Raw genomic sequence first — 16,544 nt, 5'->3', positions numbered from 1 at the left:
ACCTCACTTCTCTATTCTCCTCTCTCCTCCCCCCTCTACCTGATCTTTCTACCGCGACTGCACAGTCTCTTGAGAACGTCTCCAATCCTTCATACCCGGTCCCATGCTGGAATTGGTCCATCAGTACCACCCGCCGCTGTGTTGACATCAAGGCTGACTGCATTGGCCCCGCATCTTCACCCATTCATTGAATGGGTGAATGGGTGACGATGCTGGACTCATGCAGTCATCTCATCTCCCACATCCACCCCTCCCTCCCACAGCCAGCGCTCAATGAAAAACCAATCTTGCTATCTGCTCGGCATCGCTTCTTGATTCATCTTGTCCCCTCTCCCACTCCTCTCAATGGCTCCTTTGTTAATGGACTGTAAGTTAAGACTGAACAAACACAGTAACTAAGAAGTACAGAGTGGTGAACTGTGGCCAGTTTGGCCAGAATGCACAGGCTGGGCGAAAAATGCAATGCAAGGACTTTGTTTCGTTCAGGTTCGAGATACGATGTGGAAACAGGCCCTTCAGCCCATCGAACCCTCACCAACCAGTGAGCCAATGAGCCAGGAAGACCACTTCTTGGGTCAATGGGCTCCTCAATGGGCTTGCCCCCACCTACATAACAAGTCTTCTCACCCACCACTCCACCTCCAGGCCCCTCAGATCGGCTGACTTGGGGTTGCTGAATATCCCACGGTCTAGGCATAAGCTCAGGGGCGACCGCGCCTTTGCCGTTGCAGCCCCTAGACCGTGGAACAGCATCCCCTTTCCCATCAGAACTGCCCCCTCCATCGACTCTTTTAAGTCAAGACTAAAGACTTATCTATACTCCCAAGCCTTTCCTGACGTCCTCTGAGCGAGGGCTACATGTATATATGTATGTAGTCTGTTTTGTTGTGCTATTCTTATTACAAATGTAAAGCACTTTGGCCAACGAGAGTTGTTTTTTAAATGTGCTATATAAATAAATGTGACTTGACTTGACTTCTATCCTACAGCCTATAGAAGATGGTTGACAGGTCTCCAATGAGGTAGATGGGAGGTCAGGATCACACTCTAGCTGATGAGAGGACCATTCAGTTGCCTGATAACAGCTGGGAACTAACTGTTCTGAACAGTCCCTCCATAAGCTAGGCTGCGGTCCGATTCACTTTGACTTTAGTACTCTGGAGATGCAGCGCGGAAACAGCCCCTTCGGCCCACCGAGTCTGCGCCGACCTGCGATCACCCCGTACACTTGTACTAACACTAGTGCCAATTTACAAATTACAGAAGACAACTAACCTGCAAACCTGTACATGTTTTGGAGTGTGGGAGTAAATCAGAGCACTCGGAGAAAACCCACGCTGTCACAAGGAGTACGTATAAACTCCACACAGACAGCACGCGTAGTAGGGATCGAACCCAGGTCTCTGGCACTGTAAGGCATCGACTCTACGCTGCGCCACTTGTGCAGTGGTCGTGGCCGAGTGGTTAAGGCGATGGACTAGAAATCCATTGCGGTTTCCCCGCGCAGGTTCGTATCCTGCCGATTACGGCGGTAGCAGCTCCGCTCGTTTGAACCGACCTGTGCATAATTTTCTTTCATTCCACTGCACATCTCGTATGTGTATGTGACAAATAAACTTGACTTGACTTGACTCCACGCACCTCTACCCCAATGCCGACATTGGACTTTGTCTATGGAGCTGGTGCGCTATAGTGCTGAGAACTACATCCTGCACTTTGTACAGAATCTTCCCCTTTGCTCTATGTATTATACACGAGTTTGATTTGATTGTCTTTATCTATAGTATTATTTGACCTGTTTGGATACCTTGGTATACGTGACAACGATAAACGTAAACCTTCAAAATGGATTATCATCTGTTCAATTGACTCATTCAGCTGAACAACTAAAATCACACACGAGAGGAACGTACAACAAATGGAATGACATAAGTTGTGATGTTTAGAGTTTTTCACAAACTTAGTGGGCGATAACTGGCATTGCTCCAGATAAGGCCAAATGGCAGTAGATCCACTTTCAGCTGCCGACTGACATGACTGAATAATAGGGAGAAGGCAGGAGAATGGGGTTGAGAGGCAAAAATAGATCAGTCTTTATTGAATGGCGGACTAGACTCGATAATCCAAATGGCCTGCAGAGAGTGAATGTGGAGAGGATGTTTCCACCAGTGGGAGAGTCTAGGACTAGAGGTCAAAGCCTCAGAATAAAAGGACGTAACTACCTTAAGAAAGGAAATGTGGAAGAATTTATTTAGTCAGAGGGTGGTGAATCTGTTGAATTCATTGCCGCAGAAGGCCTGTGGAGGCCAAGTCAATGGATATTTTTAAGGCAGAGATTGACAGAGTATTGATTAGTAAGGGTGTCAAGGGTTATGGGGAGAAGGCAGGAGAATGGGGTTGAGAGGGAGAGATAGATCAGACATGATTGAATGGCGGAGTAGAGTTGATGGCCGAACGGCTTAATTCTGCTCCTAGAACTTATGAACTTATAGCCTAGGTACACAAAAATGCTGGAGAAACTCAGCGGATGCAGCAGCATCTATGGAGCGAAGGAAATAGGCAACGTTTCGGGCTGAAACGTTGCCTATTTCCTTCGCTCCATAGATGCTGCTGCACCCGCTGAGTTTCTCCAGCATTTTTGTCTACCTTCGATTTTCCAGCATCTGCAGTTCTTTCTTAAACAACTTAGAGCCTAATTCTGCTCCAATGACATATGTACTTATGAAGGAAGTCATACTTTGTCCTCTCGCGATTAAACACCAGTGCTCTTCCCAGAGGTGACATACCTTAGCCTCTTGCTTCATTGATCTCCACTCAACACCTGTCATTAAATGTAAGGAATATTTAATAACTTCTTTAGCAGCCTTTGGTTGCCCTGTGTCGAGAGAGAGCTTACAGTCGCAAATTTACAAAAGAAATTCAACAGGCAGCTAACTTAATTGCAAACGAACATATTAATTATTCAATTTAAGTGCGTTCAGGCATAGAAATTACAAGTATATTCCCTTTTCCTTAATGGTATCTTTATTTAATTGACTACATAATACACATTGTCTGTCAAAGAAGGGAGATATTGAGGAAGGCTCAGAGGGAAGATATTTATTGCAGCTTGGATGCATTTGTGGTAATTGAAAATTTGCTGCTAATATCTCCAGTAAATTCATATCAATGAAGAAATGCGAGCTCTATTCATCCAACGTCTTTACAAAATGAAAACTGAATGGTGGCGCAGCGGTAGAGTTGCTGCCTTCCAGCGCCTGAGACCCGGGATCAATCCTGGCTACGGGTGCTGGCTGTACAGAGTTTGTAGGTTCTCCCCGTGGTTTTTCTCCGAGATATCCGACTTCCTCCCACACACCAAAGACAGGTTTGTAGGTTAATTGGCTTGGTATGAATGTAAAATTGTCTCCCGAGCCTGTGTAGGGTAATTAATGCGTGGGGATTGCTGGTCGATGCGGTGGGCCGAAGGGCCTGTTTCTGCTCTGTACCACTAAACTAAACTAAAAGTACGTTTGCTTTTGGATCGAGTCATGCAACTATTCACGTATGTCCGATGTAACAGATGAGTTTGATTTAGATTTCATCCACATTCGCACTATCCATTCGATGTCATTCAGCACTAATCAGAAAAGGCAGCCACCTCAAGCCGAGTACAGTTTCCGGAGTGAATAATATGCTGTCAGAGATGTACAGTACAAGCAAAAAAACAATCACTTAACCTAAGTAGCCCATTCCATCAAACAGACCAGATCTCCCACCATTGACTTCATCTACGCTTCACACAACCTCTGGAAAAGCAGCGGACATAATCAAAGATTTGTCCCACCCCAGTCAGTCCTTCTTCTCCCCAAATCCTGATGGGTAGAAGATACAGAAGCTTGTAAGCGCGCGCCACCAGACTCAGGAGCAGCTTCTTCCCCTCTATTATCGGGCTTCTGAACAGACCTTTCATAAACTAGGGTACTGTCCGACTCACCTCTACCCCATTGCGCACATTGTCTCTGGAACTGATGCGCTACAATGTGGAGATCTATACTCTGCACTCTGTGTTTTTCTCATTGCTCTACCTATTGCACCTGCTTGGCTTGATTGTAGTTTAGTTTAGTTTAGTTTAGATTATTGTCACGAGCACCGAGGTACAGTGAAAAGCTTTTTTGTTGCATGCTACCCAGCCAGCGGAAAGACTATATATGATTACAATCAAACACACAGTGTATAGATCCAGGAAAAGGGAATAACGTTTAGTGCAAGGTAACGTCCAGTAAAGTCCGATTAAAGATAGTCCGAGGGTCTCAATGAGGGGGATGGTAGCTCAGGACCACTCTCTAGGATGGTTCAGTTGAAGTTCAGAATGTGATAGAACGGTTCAGTTGCCCGATAACAACTGGGGTTGGAATTGTCACTGAATCTGGAGGGGTGCGTTTTTACACTTCTGTAACGCTTGCCTGATGGGAGGGGAGAAGAGGGAGTGACTGGGAAGAGATTCGTCCTTGATTATGCTGGTGGACTTGCCAAGGCAACGTGCAGTGCAGATGGAGTCAATGGAAGGGAGGTTGGTCTGGGCTGCGTCTGCAATTCTCGACAAATTTCTTGTTGTCTTGGATGAAGCTGTTCCAAAACCACGCTCTTTGGCTTGTCCTTTATGTAGGGAAATAGAACCAATTTGATGGAGCTTCCCACTGGCACCGCTGTCTACTCCCGTAAGAGTCTTACAAGCAGCACCAAAATTCCTTGCGGAACAAGGATTGTTAACTCAGTGGGAAGTGCAAACAAGCCGTAATCATTTGGCATCAATTTAACCCAACATTCAAAGAGAATATTCTCAAACAATTGCTTGATACTAAAAGGCAGAACTCACACTGAGGAGAATTGAAATATAAGATCTAATTCAGTTCAACGACTGGGGAAAGTACTTCAACATTCCCATTCTAAGAGAGTGTGACAGCGTTCAGAGTTCACATCTCTTTGCAGCATCTATTATATGCAGCACAGTAAGTGTTTGTCAACAGTTCTGTGCTGGCGTGGATGGAGGGTTCATGATGTAAAGAGCCTTTCACAACAACCGATTGCCTCCCTCAACAAAGGCGCTTCAGTTATGGCCGTTACTCTTCTTCACCCACCGCTCTCCATCCTGTGTTTCATTTCCCCATGGGAGGGTGGGAATATATAATCGGATTGTGAGCGGTGTAATCAGTGCAATTTGGGGGAATGGAGGCAATATTATGGTGATTATGGTAAGCTATTTTACCTGTGGAGAGACTAAGAGACTAATAAGCCAGAGACTGTGGAGAGACTATTTTCTAATGTACCTGTGGAGAAGGGTCTCGACCCAAAACGTCGCCTATTTCCTTCGCTCCACAGATGCTGCCTCACCCGCTGAGTTTCTCCAGCATTTTTGTCTACCTGTGGAGAGACTAAGAGCTTTGTAGCGAGGGTAGAACAGGCCCAGCCTTCCAACTGATACTGTGAACAATAGTGAGGTATGTGATAGGGATAATGGGGAAGAGAAAGAATACCGGTATTACTGACACTGACACGTGAATACTTGCAGACTGTTATGTTGCTGCAAGTAAGATTTTCATTGTTCCGTTGTCTGTACACATAATTCAATGCTCTTGACTTGACTCTTAATCTCTTGACTCTGCCATATCTCAGTTGTGTCGTTCTTCCTAATTTACTTGGGACGGCAAATCCCACTCTAGGGATGGGAGTACAAAATCTAAGGTGACACCAGCATTTAATGTGTGGTGTCCATCAGATGAGATATTAGACCAATGCTCAGTTACACACAAAGATCCCGCAGTTCGTTTTCAAAGAAGAGCAATTGTTCTGGCGAGTGTTCCATTGGCCATGAGGGTCCTCGGTTGCGTAAGGCATTCTGTCAATTCCATTATAACCCAAGGAGTCACAGTTGGATATCTGTGATCAACAAGTATCGCTGAAGATATACAACTGAAAATACTGGAAACACGTGAATGGAGACAAAAGTGCTGGAGAAACTCAGCAGGTGAGGCAGCATCTATGGAGAGAAGGAATAAGCGACGTTTCAGTTCAAGACCCTTCTTCAGACGGATGTCGGGGCGGGGAGGGGGGGGGGGCGATGGAGGGGGGCAGGAAACAGAAAGGAAGAGGTGGGGACAGTAGGCTTGTGGGAGAGCTAGAAAGGGGAGGGGAAGGAGGAAGAAAGATAGATATGCCATTTATTGTCACTATACATGTACAGTGAAACTGAAAGCTGCTCGTACTCAGTGCATACATACAATTTTACACAAAAAACAAGAAACAGAAAAACAAAACAGAAGGGAGATGGGGGGGGGGGGAATAGGTGCACAAATTCTACGGCGCTACATACATATATACAGATGGAAGTCCTGTTGGGCGGTGTAGTCAGTGCATGTGTGGATTTGAATTTATGGTAGATATAATTCTCGGGAAGCAGCTATTCCTGAGTCTGTTTGTCCTGGATTTGATGCACCTATAGCGCCTTCCAGAGGGCAGCAGGTCGAACAGTCCAAACGCAGGATGGGAGCTGTCTTTGGTGATCTTCTTTGCCCTGCTAAGGCAGCGGGAGGTGTAGATGTCCATCAGGGAGGGGAGAGGGCAACCAATGATTCTCTGCGCTGTCCTGGTTACCCTCTGAAGCCTCTCCCTGTCTGCCATGGTGCAGCTGCCATACCATGCTGTAATGCAGTATGTCAGCAGGCTCTCGATGGACGAGCGGTAGAAGGTCAGCAGCAGGTTAGAGTCCAGGTTGTGCTTCCTGAGGACCCTCAGGAAGTGCAGCCGCTGCTGAGCCTTCTTGATGACCGCTGTCGTGTTGTCCGTCCAGGAGATGTCAGCCGCGATATGGACGCCGAGAAACCGGAAGGTGTTGACCCTCTCCACACACTCGCCGTTAATGTGTAGGGGGACTAAGTCGGTGCTGTGCCTCCTGAAGTCGACAATGAGCTCTTTTGTTTTCCTGGTGTTCAGAGCCAGATTGTTTTCTGAGCACCAGGTTGTCAACTTCAGGACTTCCTCTCTGTAGGCTGCCTCGTCTCCCTTTGAAATAAGTCCGACCACAGTAGTGTCGTCAGCAAATTTGACGATGCGGTTGTTGTTGTGGGCCGGACTACAGTCGTAGGTGTAGAGACAGTATAAGAGGGGGCTTAGCACACAGCCCTGTGGGGAACCGGTACTCAACCTGCGAGTGGAGGAGAGGTGGGGGCCAAGTCTCACAGGACTACCCGGACTGGTCAACCCTCACAAAGCAAAGGACTACCTGAAATTGGAGAAGTCAATGTTCATATTCATCAACTAATGTGGTTGGGCTTGATGCTGACTGGTCTATTGCAATACACTTTGCTCACAACGACAAGGAATTAGTTATCCTGAATGTGTGTACACCCTATGAATGCTATCAGAGTGAGGATGAATATTTAAATAGGCTTGCTTTCATCCATTCCTTTATTCAAAACAATAATTATTGTAGTGTATATGTCATTGGGGATATGAATGCAGATATCTCAGATAGGAACTCATTATTTGCCAATCATATGGCTCAGTTCTGTCAAGATAATAATTTAATATTGTCAAGCAAAGTGCTTTTACCTACAGATAGTTATGTTTATATTAGTGAGGCCTGGCACACCACATCATGGCTGGACCACTGTATTACTACAGCTGATGCACATGCCTCATTGGGGTGTATGAGCATTCTGTATGGGGCAGCAATGACTGATCATATACCTGTTGCTATAACAATAAACGTTGAACACATACCTGTGGTATCTAGAGACAGAAATAGCTTTAACACAGAAAAACTGGACTGGTCAACCCTCACAAAGGAAGACATCCTAGCCTATTATGCCCATACAGATAAATCCTTAAGCAATATTCATCTACCTAATGTAGTAATGTTAATTGTAAGGACATGAAGTACAGGAGAGATATCTGCTCCATGTGTAATGATATAGTAAGCGCTTTATATGTAGGCAGTAAGCCCTACTGCAAGCATAAAAATAAGACACATAACATCAGGCCTGGCTGGAATAAGTATGTAGCTGAGTATCACGCTGAAGCCCGTGAAGCCACTAAATCATGGGCTATGGCAGGTAGACCCAGACAGGGGCCTGTGTTTGAGTACAAGAAGCTCACTAATGCAAGGTATAAGTAAGCTGTTTGCTTCATCTGTAAAAACAAGCAAGCTATGAAGGCTGATTCCATGGCTAAGAAGCTGCTAAGTAACAATGCTACTGATTTTTGGAAAGAAGTGAGAGTTCTTAATAACTGCAAAACATCTCTACCATGCACTGTAGATGGAATCTCCGGAACAGCTAATATCGCGGAGTTATGGCGACAACATTATAATACTTTATTCAACTGTGCCCAAGATGATTTGTATAGGGTGGACAATAATGAGAGTAATGACTCGTTGGTGATTATGTCACATGAGGTGTATCATGCCATGAACAAGCTGTCTGACAACAATGCAAGTGGCTTGGATCACATTTCTGCTGAACATTTTAAGTATGCGAGTATGAGGATAGCTCCTCTCCTTGCTGTTTGTTTTACTGGCTTTATGATTCATGACTTGTTACCAGACTCAATGTTGTCTGGTCTGTTCTGATAGTGCCGGTCATTAAGGACAAAGCTGGTAAAGTAGGCAGCCTAAATAATTACAGGCCCATAGCTTTATCCAGCATATTGTCAAACGTCTTAGAAAGAGTTCTGCTGGATAGAGTAAATGAGTTTGTTAACTCCACAGATAACCAGTTTGAGTTTAAAGCTAAACATGGCACTGACTTGTGCATATATGCCCTAAAGGAGATTGTAAACAAATATAGAGGCAAAAACTCTTCAATTCTTATGTGCTTCAGTGATGCTTCCAACTGAGGGATTAGAAAACAAAAGCGTGGGGTGACGATCCAGCCCTGTAGCGAAAACATCCTGACGGCTTATGAATGACACAAGTTACTGAGTTACTCCATAGACACAAAGTGCTGGAGTAACTCAGCGGGTCAGGCAGCGTCTCTGGAGAAAAAGGAATGGGAGATGTTTCGAGTCGGGACCCTTCTTCAGACCCGACCGGAAACATCATGCATCCTTTTTCTCCAGAGATGCTGCCTGACCCACTGGGTAACTCCAGCACTTTGCATCTAACTTTGATATGTACCGACACGGCTTTTTAACGGGACTTGCTTTGCTTTGTGGAGGAGGGATATCAAAAGTCCCATAACACTGATTTTAAGGAGAAGGAGTTTCCGGTCAGTATTTATACCTCAACCAATGTGACCTGTAAGAAATCATCTAGTCATTATATTTTGACATTTGGAACACTGGCTACTATTTTTCCTACTTTATAACAATACCTGTAGCACGGTTACTTTTTAAAATCCGTTGTGAATTATAGACCATTGAAAAGCTCTCTATAAATCCAAGGCAGCCTTTTGAATGAATCATGGCGCTTGGGTGGGTTATGTGGGCGCCCACACTTGTCACACAATGTTACAGCAAGGGTTATCTCCCAGAGAGCCGATCGCTAGTAAATACGTGTGTGGGAAGCAGCTCGGCTGTTGCAAACTTCATTATTCCTGCCGATCCACACTTCAATCTCGCTGTCAAGCTGTTGAAAGTGCAGCTGCAATATTTCATTGATAAGGAAATGTTGTTTAAATACTTGACTTGCACATAAAATCGCCCAGAGATGAATTCTTCGCTGACATTTTTCATCACACAGTCTCGCATTAGGTGCAAATAGCTCCTCATGTTTTGTGACATTTGGAAAATTAATCCTCTCCTCGTGACACTAAATTGCTGGGTGGTTTGCCGGTTTAAATTTTTTGTTTTGAGAGACGTCATGGAAAAAGGCCGTTTGGCCCACCGAGTCCATGCTGACCATCCCTCACCCACTCACATAAGTTCGATGTTATCCCACTTTCTCATCCACTCCCTACACATTAGGGGCCATTTAATTCACCAAGGCCAATGAACCTACAAACCTGCGCAACATCGGGATGTGGGAGGAAACCCACGTAGTCGCAGGGAGAACGTGCAAACTCCACGCAGGCAGCACCCAAGGTCAGGACTCAAACTTGATTCAATCAATTTTATTTGTATAGCACATTTAAAAACAACTCACGTTGACCAAAGAGCTGTACATCCATGCAGGTACTAATGTGCTACGTACAATGGTACACAGACCTAATAATACATACATAAACTGTTTACAACATACTTTCATTTCATGTTGACTTTCATATGAAGAAAGACTGGATAGACTCGGCTTGTACACGCTAGAATTCAGAAGATTGAGGGGGAATCTTATAGAAACTTACAAAATTCTTAAGGGGTTGGACAGGCTAGATGCAGGAAGATTATTCCCGATGTTGGGGAAGTCCAGAACTAGGGGTCACAGTTTAAGGATAAGAGGGAAGTCTTTTAGGACCCAGATGAGAAAATCATTTTTTACACAGAGAGTGGTGAATCTGTGGAATTCTCTGCCACAGAAGGTAGTTGAGGCCAGTTCATTGGCTATATTTAAGAGGGAGTTAGATGTGGCCGTTGTGGCTAAAGGGATCAGGGGGTATGGAGAGAAGGCAGGAATGGGATACTGAGTTGGATGATCGAAGGGCCGAATGGCCTACTCCTGCACCTATTTTCTATGTTTCTACAACTCAGAGGGCCTCAAAAACACTAGGGAGTAGAAATAGGTTTTGAGCCTCGACTTAAAGGAGTCGATGGAGGGGGCAATTCTGGTGAGGAGTGGGATGCTGTTCCACAGTCTAGGTGCACAGAACTTCCTCCAACTAAACAAGAGCAAGTGTGAGGTCATCCTACTCAGCCTCTCCGACTCCATCAAAACCATAACAGGCAGCTTTGGAAGCCTAACCTCCTTAGGTTAAACAGGTTAAGACTCAAATCTTTGGAGTGCAGGAGGGTGAGGGGTGATCTTATAGAGGTGTACAAAGTTATGCGTGAAATGGTGGTTGGTGTATGGAACAAGCTGCCGGAGGATGTAATTGAGGCACTATTGCAATGCTTGAGAACCATTTAGACAGGTAGATAGACACAAAGTGCTGGAGTAACTCAGTGGGTCAGGCAGCATGTCTGGAGACTGGGAATAGCTGACATTTCGGGTGGAGAACTAGGCCTGGTGTTTAGAAGGGGGATCTCTTTGAAACTTACCGAATAGTGCAAGGCCTGGATAGAGTGGATGCGGAGAAGATGTTTCCATTAGCTAGGACCAGAAGGCAGTGGCGGACTGGCCAAGGTGTCAGCTTGCCCGATGGCAAGTGGGCCCCTGATGAGGTGGGCCCCCTTTGTCTCCTGGCAACCAATATTTTTAGACCCAGTCCGCTACTGCCAGAAGGCATAGCGTCAGAAACAAAAGGATGCATCTTCTGAAAGGATATGAGGAGAAATTTCTTTAGTCAAGAAATTAGTTGAATGTGTGGAATCCACTGCCACAGACAGTTGTGGAGGCCTAGTCATTGGGTATGTTTAAGGCAGAGGTTGACAGATTCTTGATTAGTGTCAAGGAATGTGGGGAGAAGGCAGGAGAATGGGGTTGAGAGGAAAAGGTAGATCAGCCATGATTGAATGGCGGAGTAGATGTGATGGGGCCGAATGACTTACCTCTGCTCCTATGACTTGTGAACTAATGCCATGGATCATGTGCAGGCTGAGGAGCTTAGTTTATCTTGGCATCATGTGCAGTAGGGACATTGTGAACTGAAGGGTCTGTTCCTGTGCTGTACTGTTCTCTGTTCTATCTGTCTTTCCATCTGATGTTCCATGATTTTATGACCAACATGCACTAAGTACCTCACAGAGGTGCAGGAGACTATGGATCGAATGCTGAAGGATATTAGATTGGAATAGTGCGTACATACAGTTGACATGCACACTGTGGACAGAAAGGCCTGTCTTACCGTTGTGTGATTCATTTTACAGCAAAATTTATTGCAAATGAACAATTTTCTCTTTGCCTGTCACTCCATGTGCGCTTTGCATCTTTGCAGTTTTAATGTGCTGGGCCCAGCTTCTCTCTGTACTCCTGGGCCCAACCTCACAGTCAGATTATTCAGGGGTAGGGAGGGGGATGGATGCAACGAGAGGCCCCGGGAGTGAAAGGCGAACGTTGTAAATCCCGGGGGGTGGGAGATTGCAACCTTCATGTGGTCCGCCCTGTTTCGACGAATGCAATCGACCTGGTGTGCACAATCAAATAAGATCAAATAGAACAAATTGTCCTACAACTTTAGGCTGTGCACGCCGTACGCAAGGAGAAGAAGAAGAAGAACTTACAAAATTCTTAAGGGGTTGGACAGGCTAGATGCAGGAAGATTGTTCCCGATGTTAGGGAAGTCCAGGACAAGGGGTCCCAGCTTAAGGATAAGGGGGAAATCCTTTAAAACCGAGATGAGAAGAACTTTTTTCACACAGAGAGTGGTGAATCTCTGGAACTCTCTGCCAAAGAGGGTAGTTGAGGCCAGTTCATTGGCTATATTTAAGAGTGAGTTAGATGTGGCCCTTGTGGCTAAGGGGATCAGGGCTTATGGAGAGAAGGCAGGTAAAGGATACTGAGTTGGATGGTCAGCCATGATCATATTGAATGGCGGTGCAGGCTCGAAGGGCCGAATGGCCTACTCCTGCACCTAATTTCTATGTTTCTATGTTTCTAAGAGTAAATCCCGGAAATAGACATAAAATGCCTGAGTAACTCAGAGGGTCAGGCAGCATCACAGGAGAAAAAAGAATAGGTGATGTTTTTGGGTCGAGGCCCTTGTTCAGGCCCGAAACGTCACCTATTCCTTTTTCTCAAGAGATGCTGCCTGACCAGCTGAGTTACTCCAGCATGTTGTGTCTATCTTCAGTGTAAACCAGCACATGCAGTTCCCCCCTATACATTTATATCGCCGGTTGCATCAAATGAGAGTAGCAAGGCCAACGGCGAGAAATATAACAGGTGGGATACCACCCGGCCAGGTATAGTTGCTGTAAGTTTAAGAACCATTTAGACAGGTACATGGATAGGACGGGTTTAGAGGGAAGGTGCACAATAATGCTGGAGAAACTCAGCAGGTGCAGCAGCATCTATGGAGCGAAGGAAATAGGCAACGTTTCGTCCCGAAACGTTGCCTATTTCCTTCGCTCCATAGATGCTGCTGCACCCGCTGAGTTTCTCCAGCATTTTTGTGTACATTCGATTTTCCAGCATCTGCAGTTCCTTCTCAAACATATAGTCGCTGTGTGATTGAATTGCAAATTTTCAGTTATATAAAGGAAAAGTGTTAAGGTTTGCAAGTTAAATGGCTGCGAGCGGCACATAATTTTCCAGTGCTACTCAAATGAAAGATAGACACAAAGAGCTGGAGTAACTCAGCGGGTCTGGTAGGCAGGCAGGCAGGCAGCGTCTCTGGAGAAATAGGATGGGTGACGATTCGACTCGGGCCCCTTCTTCAGACTTCTTCACTCCAGCACTTTGTGTCCATCTTTCGACATAGCCAGCATAAGTAGTTCTTTGTTTCTACGCCACCCAAATGGAGGTGGCAGTCCGTGTGTTCACCCTGAACTACTTTTTTTATTATTGAATCGCTGATGCTGAGCTGCAGATAACATGTACACCTGGAGCAAAGTCCAAGTTGCAGTGGAACAAACAAGCACTCATTTCCACCCTTTACTTCGCGTTCAGCCTCTGACTAACTCGGCGATAGGAACCTCTGTTTGACTCGTTAAAACCTCCCTTCTCCCGCCATTCAACCGATCAAGTGACCGACTCTCGCCGCTTTAAAACGAGAGCCCGGGATGATCATTTTAATAGCATTATATTCATGCAAACACTGGCCTGCCACTGCGTTTGCTGGCTATTCCCTGCTGCCCGCCTCATTAAAATCAATATCTACAAGTCAAACACCATTTCAACATACATTCATTCTCACAGCAAAACAAATTATAAATCTAATTATTCACCCCCACGTGAATTTAATTTATCATTGATTCTTTAATTTATCATTTCAAGAATCTAGAGTCCCAAACAGGCATATGTATGTCCCAAACAGAAATTGTTACTTGCAGCAGCATTTACTGAAGGTAAAACACTGCCTCGATAAATATCTAACCCATCCACAAACACCATGAAGGCCGATGTTCATTTAAAATAACATCTTTGAAGTTTTTTTTGTTTTAATCTAGTAGCATTCTGCGTTTGTAAACAATTTCACTGCTACATTTCCCGCAGTTCTGAAGATAATCTTGGGCAACATGGTAGACTTACGTTATAAACCTGCTTTGTTGTGCAATGTATAAGACTAATTGCACCAGCTAGGCAGCAACAGTAGCAACAGTCCACGTCTTGTTCGAAGTTCAGTTATAAATAAAAATAATTTGATTCTGGAGTACGAGAAAGGACATTGTTTTATTCCCCTTACACCTGTTTCTGCCTCAAACATCCAAACACACACACACACACACGCAGAGCGATGCCACTGAGAGAATTAACCGTACTTGACATGCCCGGGCGAATGGAATACACAAACCCTATAACGATATAATTTGCACACAAAAAATTAATTAATAACCGGCAACGAAATAACTTTTAATCTGAGCAGCCTTTGCCTATCGGTCACGCTTCCGGCCGCCTTGTATAATCAGTAGTTAATGATCAAGTGTAACCAAAAAGGGATGGCTATTCTATTTTAGTTTATATTTTGCAAAAGAACAGAGAAATAACAATCATTTGGATAATTAGTAACTAGCTGTGGCACGCCTGATTCAGACAGGCAACTTTTCATCACGCGTTACAGAGAATGGGCTGCCTAAGATCAGGGCTAACTTTGGATGGTACTAGACAGATTTTTTATTTCTCTCTCTCTGTACAAAAGGAAGGAAAAGGCAAATGGAAGAAGAATCCTTACTGTAGGAGGTGTTCTACTATTGATCTTTGCTGGGCCGCTTCTTCGGGGCTGAGGTTGTCAACTTCTTTCAGTATCGCCGGGGTGTCGTAGTCGTCGTCGCCGTCTTCTGAGCTCTCGTCGCCGGAGAGCTTGGCCGGGTGCTGGCCGTTGCCTGAGACCGGCAGCAGCTCGGCTTTGGTGCCCTCGTTGGGGAGCATGCTGATGGTCGAGCACTGGCCTTCATCGCCCTTGACCGGTTGGTAGGCATCGAGTTCACGGAGAGCTTCAACCAGGGTCTGCTTGGAGATCCCAGACCCAACCAGGGCGTTCAACAGCTCCTGTTGCAGAGGTGTTAATTTGGTCACCATCTTTCTCACTCCCACCCTCCCCCCCCTACCCCCAACCCCAACCCCCTATCCCCACAAAACTTGTAACTTAATCCACGTTGCCCCCTACTCTTCACCCCCAAGGTTTATTTAACTACTCCTCACAACCAGGTCTCCCCTGCTGTCACTGAACCTCTCGCACATGACCCATCAACCAACGATGGGAACTTTCTTCCCAAACTAAGTAAATAATAAAAAACCCCCACTATTTTCTACACAAAACAAGTGGTCTGCTTTGGTCATCCCTAACGTAGCCGTGTTCATCTGTTTACATTCCAACTGGGCACATTTTCCTGGGTTCACATTTATCCCTCCGCTCCTCTAACCACTGAACTTTGGACCAAATGTTAACTGTTGTACAAAGTGCAGACGAATACCTTAAACACTGAAACGGCACCTAATAGCACAGTGCAAAAAACAAGGGTTTATTTCCCTTTAGTCTATATTGGAAATGCACAAAATAACAAATGCTTTCTTTTTGAAACCAATTTTTTTGCCCTAAAAGTCCCTCCCCCTTCCCCATTTCTGCTCAAATATTTATTTTCAACTCCTGTTCAATATTGATTCAGTTTATCAGCCCCAGTCAGCTGCTCTCCGCTACCTACAATGTGTTCACCGTCAATGGGTACAATGGTCACCTAGTTGTATTTTAACTGGGCTGCACTCCACTGAAACAGGGCTACTGATTTACTTTCTTTCGGCAAAGTTACAGTCCGTGATCATTAGATGAGGAAGATTACTTCTGCAGTTAGATAGGGCTCTGGTGGGACCACATCTGGAGTATTGTGTACAGCTTTGGTCTCCTAATTTGAGGAAGGACATCCTTGTGATTGAGGCAGTGCAGAGTAGGTTCACGAGATTGATCACTGGGATGGCGGGACTGTCATATGAGGAAAGATTGAAAAGACTAGGCTTGTATTCACTGGAGTTTAGAAGGATGAGGGGGAAAGATATCAAATTATAAATGGACTGGACAAGCTAGGTGCAGGGAAAATGTTCCCTATGTTGGGCGAGTCCAGAACCAGGGGCCACAGTCTTAGAATAAAGGGGAGGTCATTTATGACTGAGGTGAGAAAAAAACTTTTTCTCCCAGAGAGTTGTGAATTTATCGAATTCCCTGCCACAGAGGGCAGTGGAGGCCAAATCACTGGATGGATTTAAGAGAGAGCTAGATAGGGGCTAGTGGAGTCAAGGGATATGGGGAGAAGGCAGGCACGGGTTATTGATGGGGGACGATCAGCCATGATCACAATGAATGATGGTGCTGGCTCGAAGGGCCGAA

General features: G+C 45.2%; 1 protein-coding gene and 1 non-coding gene across 3 annotated transcripts in view; one reads left to right on the top strand and one right to left on the bottom strand.

The window, feature by feature from the left end:
* Positions 1–15,244, bottom strand: part of LOC129709139 (hepatocyte nuclear factor 1-alpha-like) — a 99,109-nt gene extending 83,865 nt beyond the window's left edge. For both annotated transcript variants that reach the window (XM_055655273.1, XM_055655272.1), the window contains exon 1: positions 14,898–15,244. In XM_055655273.1, the coding sequence (XP_055511248.1) occupies positions 14,898–15,244 (347 nt within the window). The remainder of the gene's footprint in view (positions 1–14,897) is intronic.
* On the top strand, positions 1,447–1,528 carry trnas-aga (transfer RNA serine (anticodon AGA)). The gene has a single exon. It is a non-coding gene; the product is annotated as a tRNA-Ser (tRNA).
* Positions 15,245–16,544: the final 1,300 nt, after the last annotated feature.

The sequence above is a fragment of the Leucoraja erinacea genome, chromosome 25, assembly GCF_028641065.1.
Source record: "Leucoraja erinacea ecotype New England chromosome 25, Leri_hhj_1, whole genome shotgun sequence".
Lineage (NCBI taxonomy): Eukaryota > Metazoa > Chordata > Chondrichthyes > Rajiformes > Rajidae > Leucoraja > Leucoraja erinaceus.
This window is presented reverse-complemented; position numbering and strand designations above follow the sequence as displayed.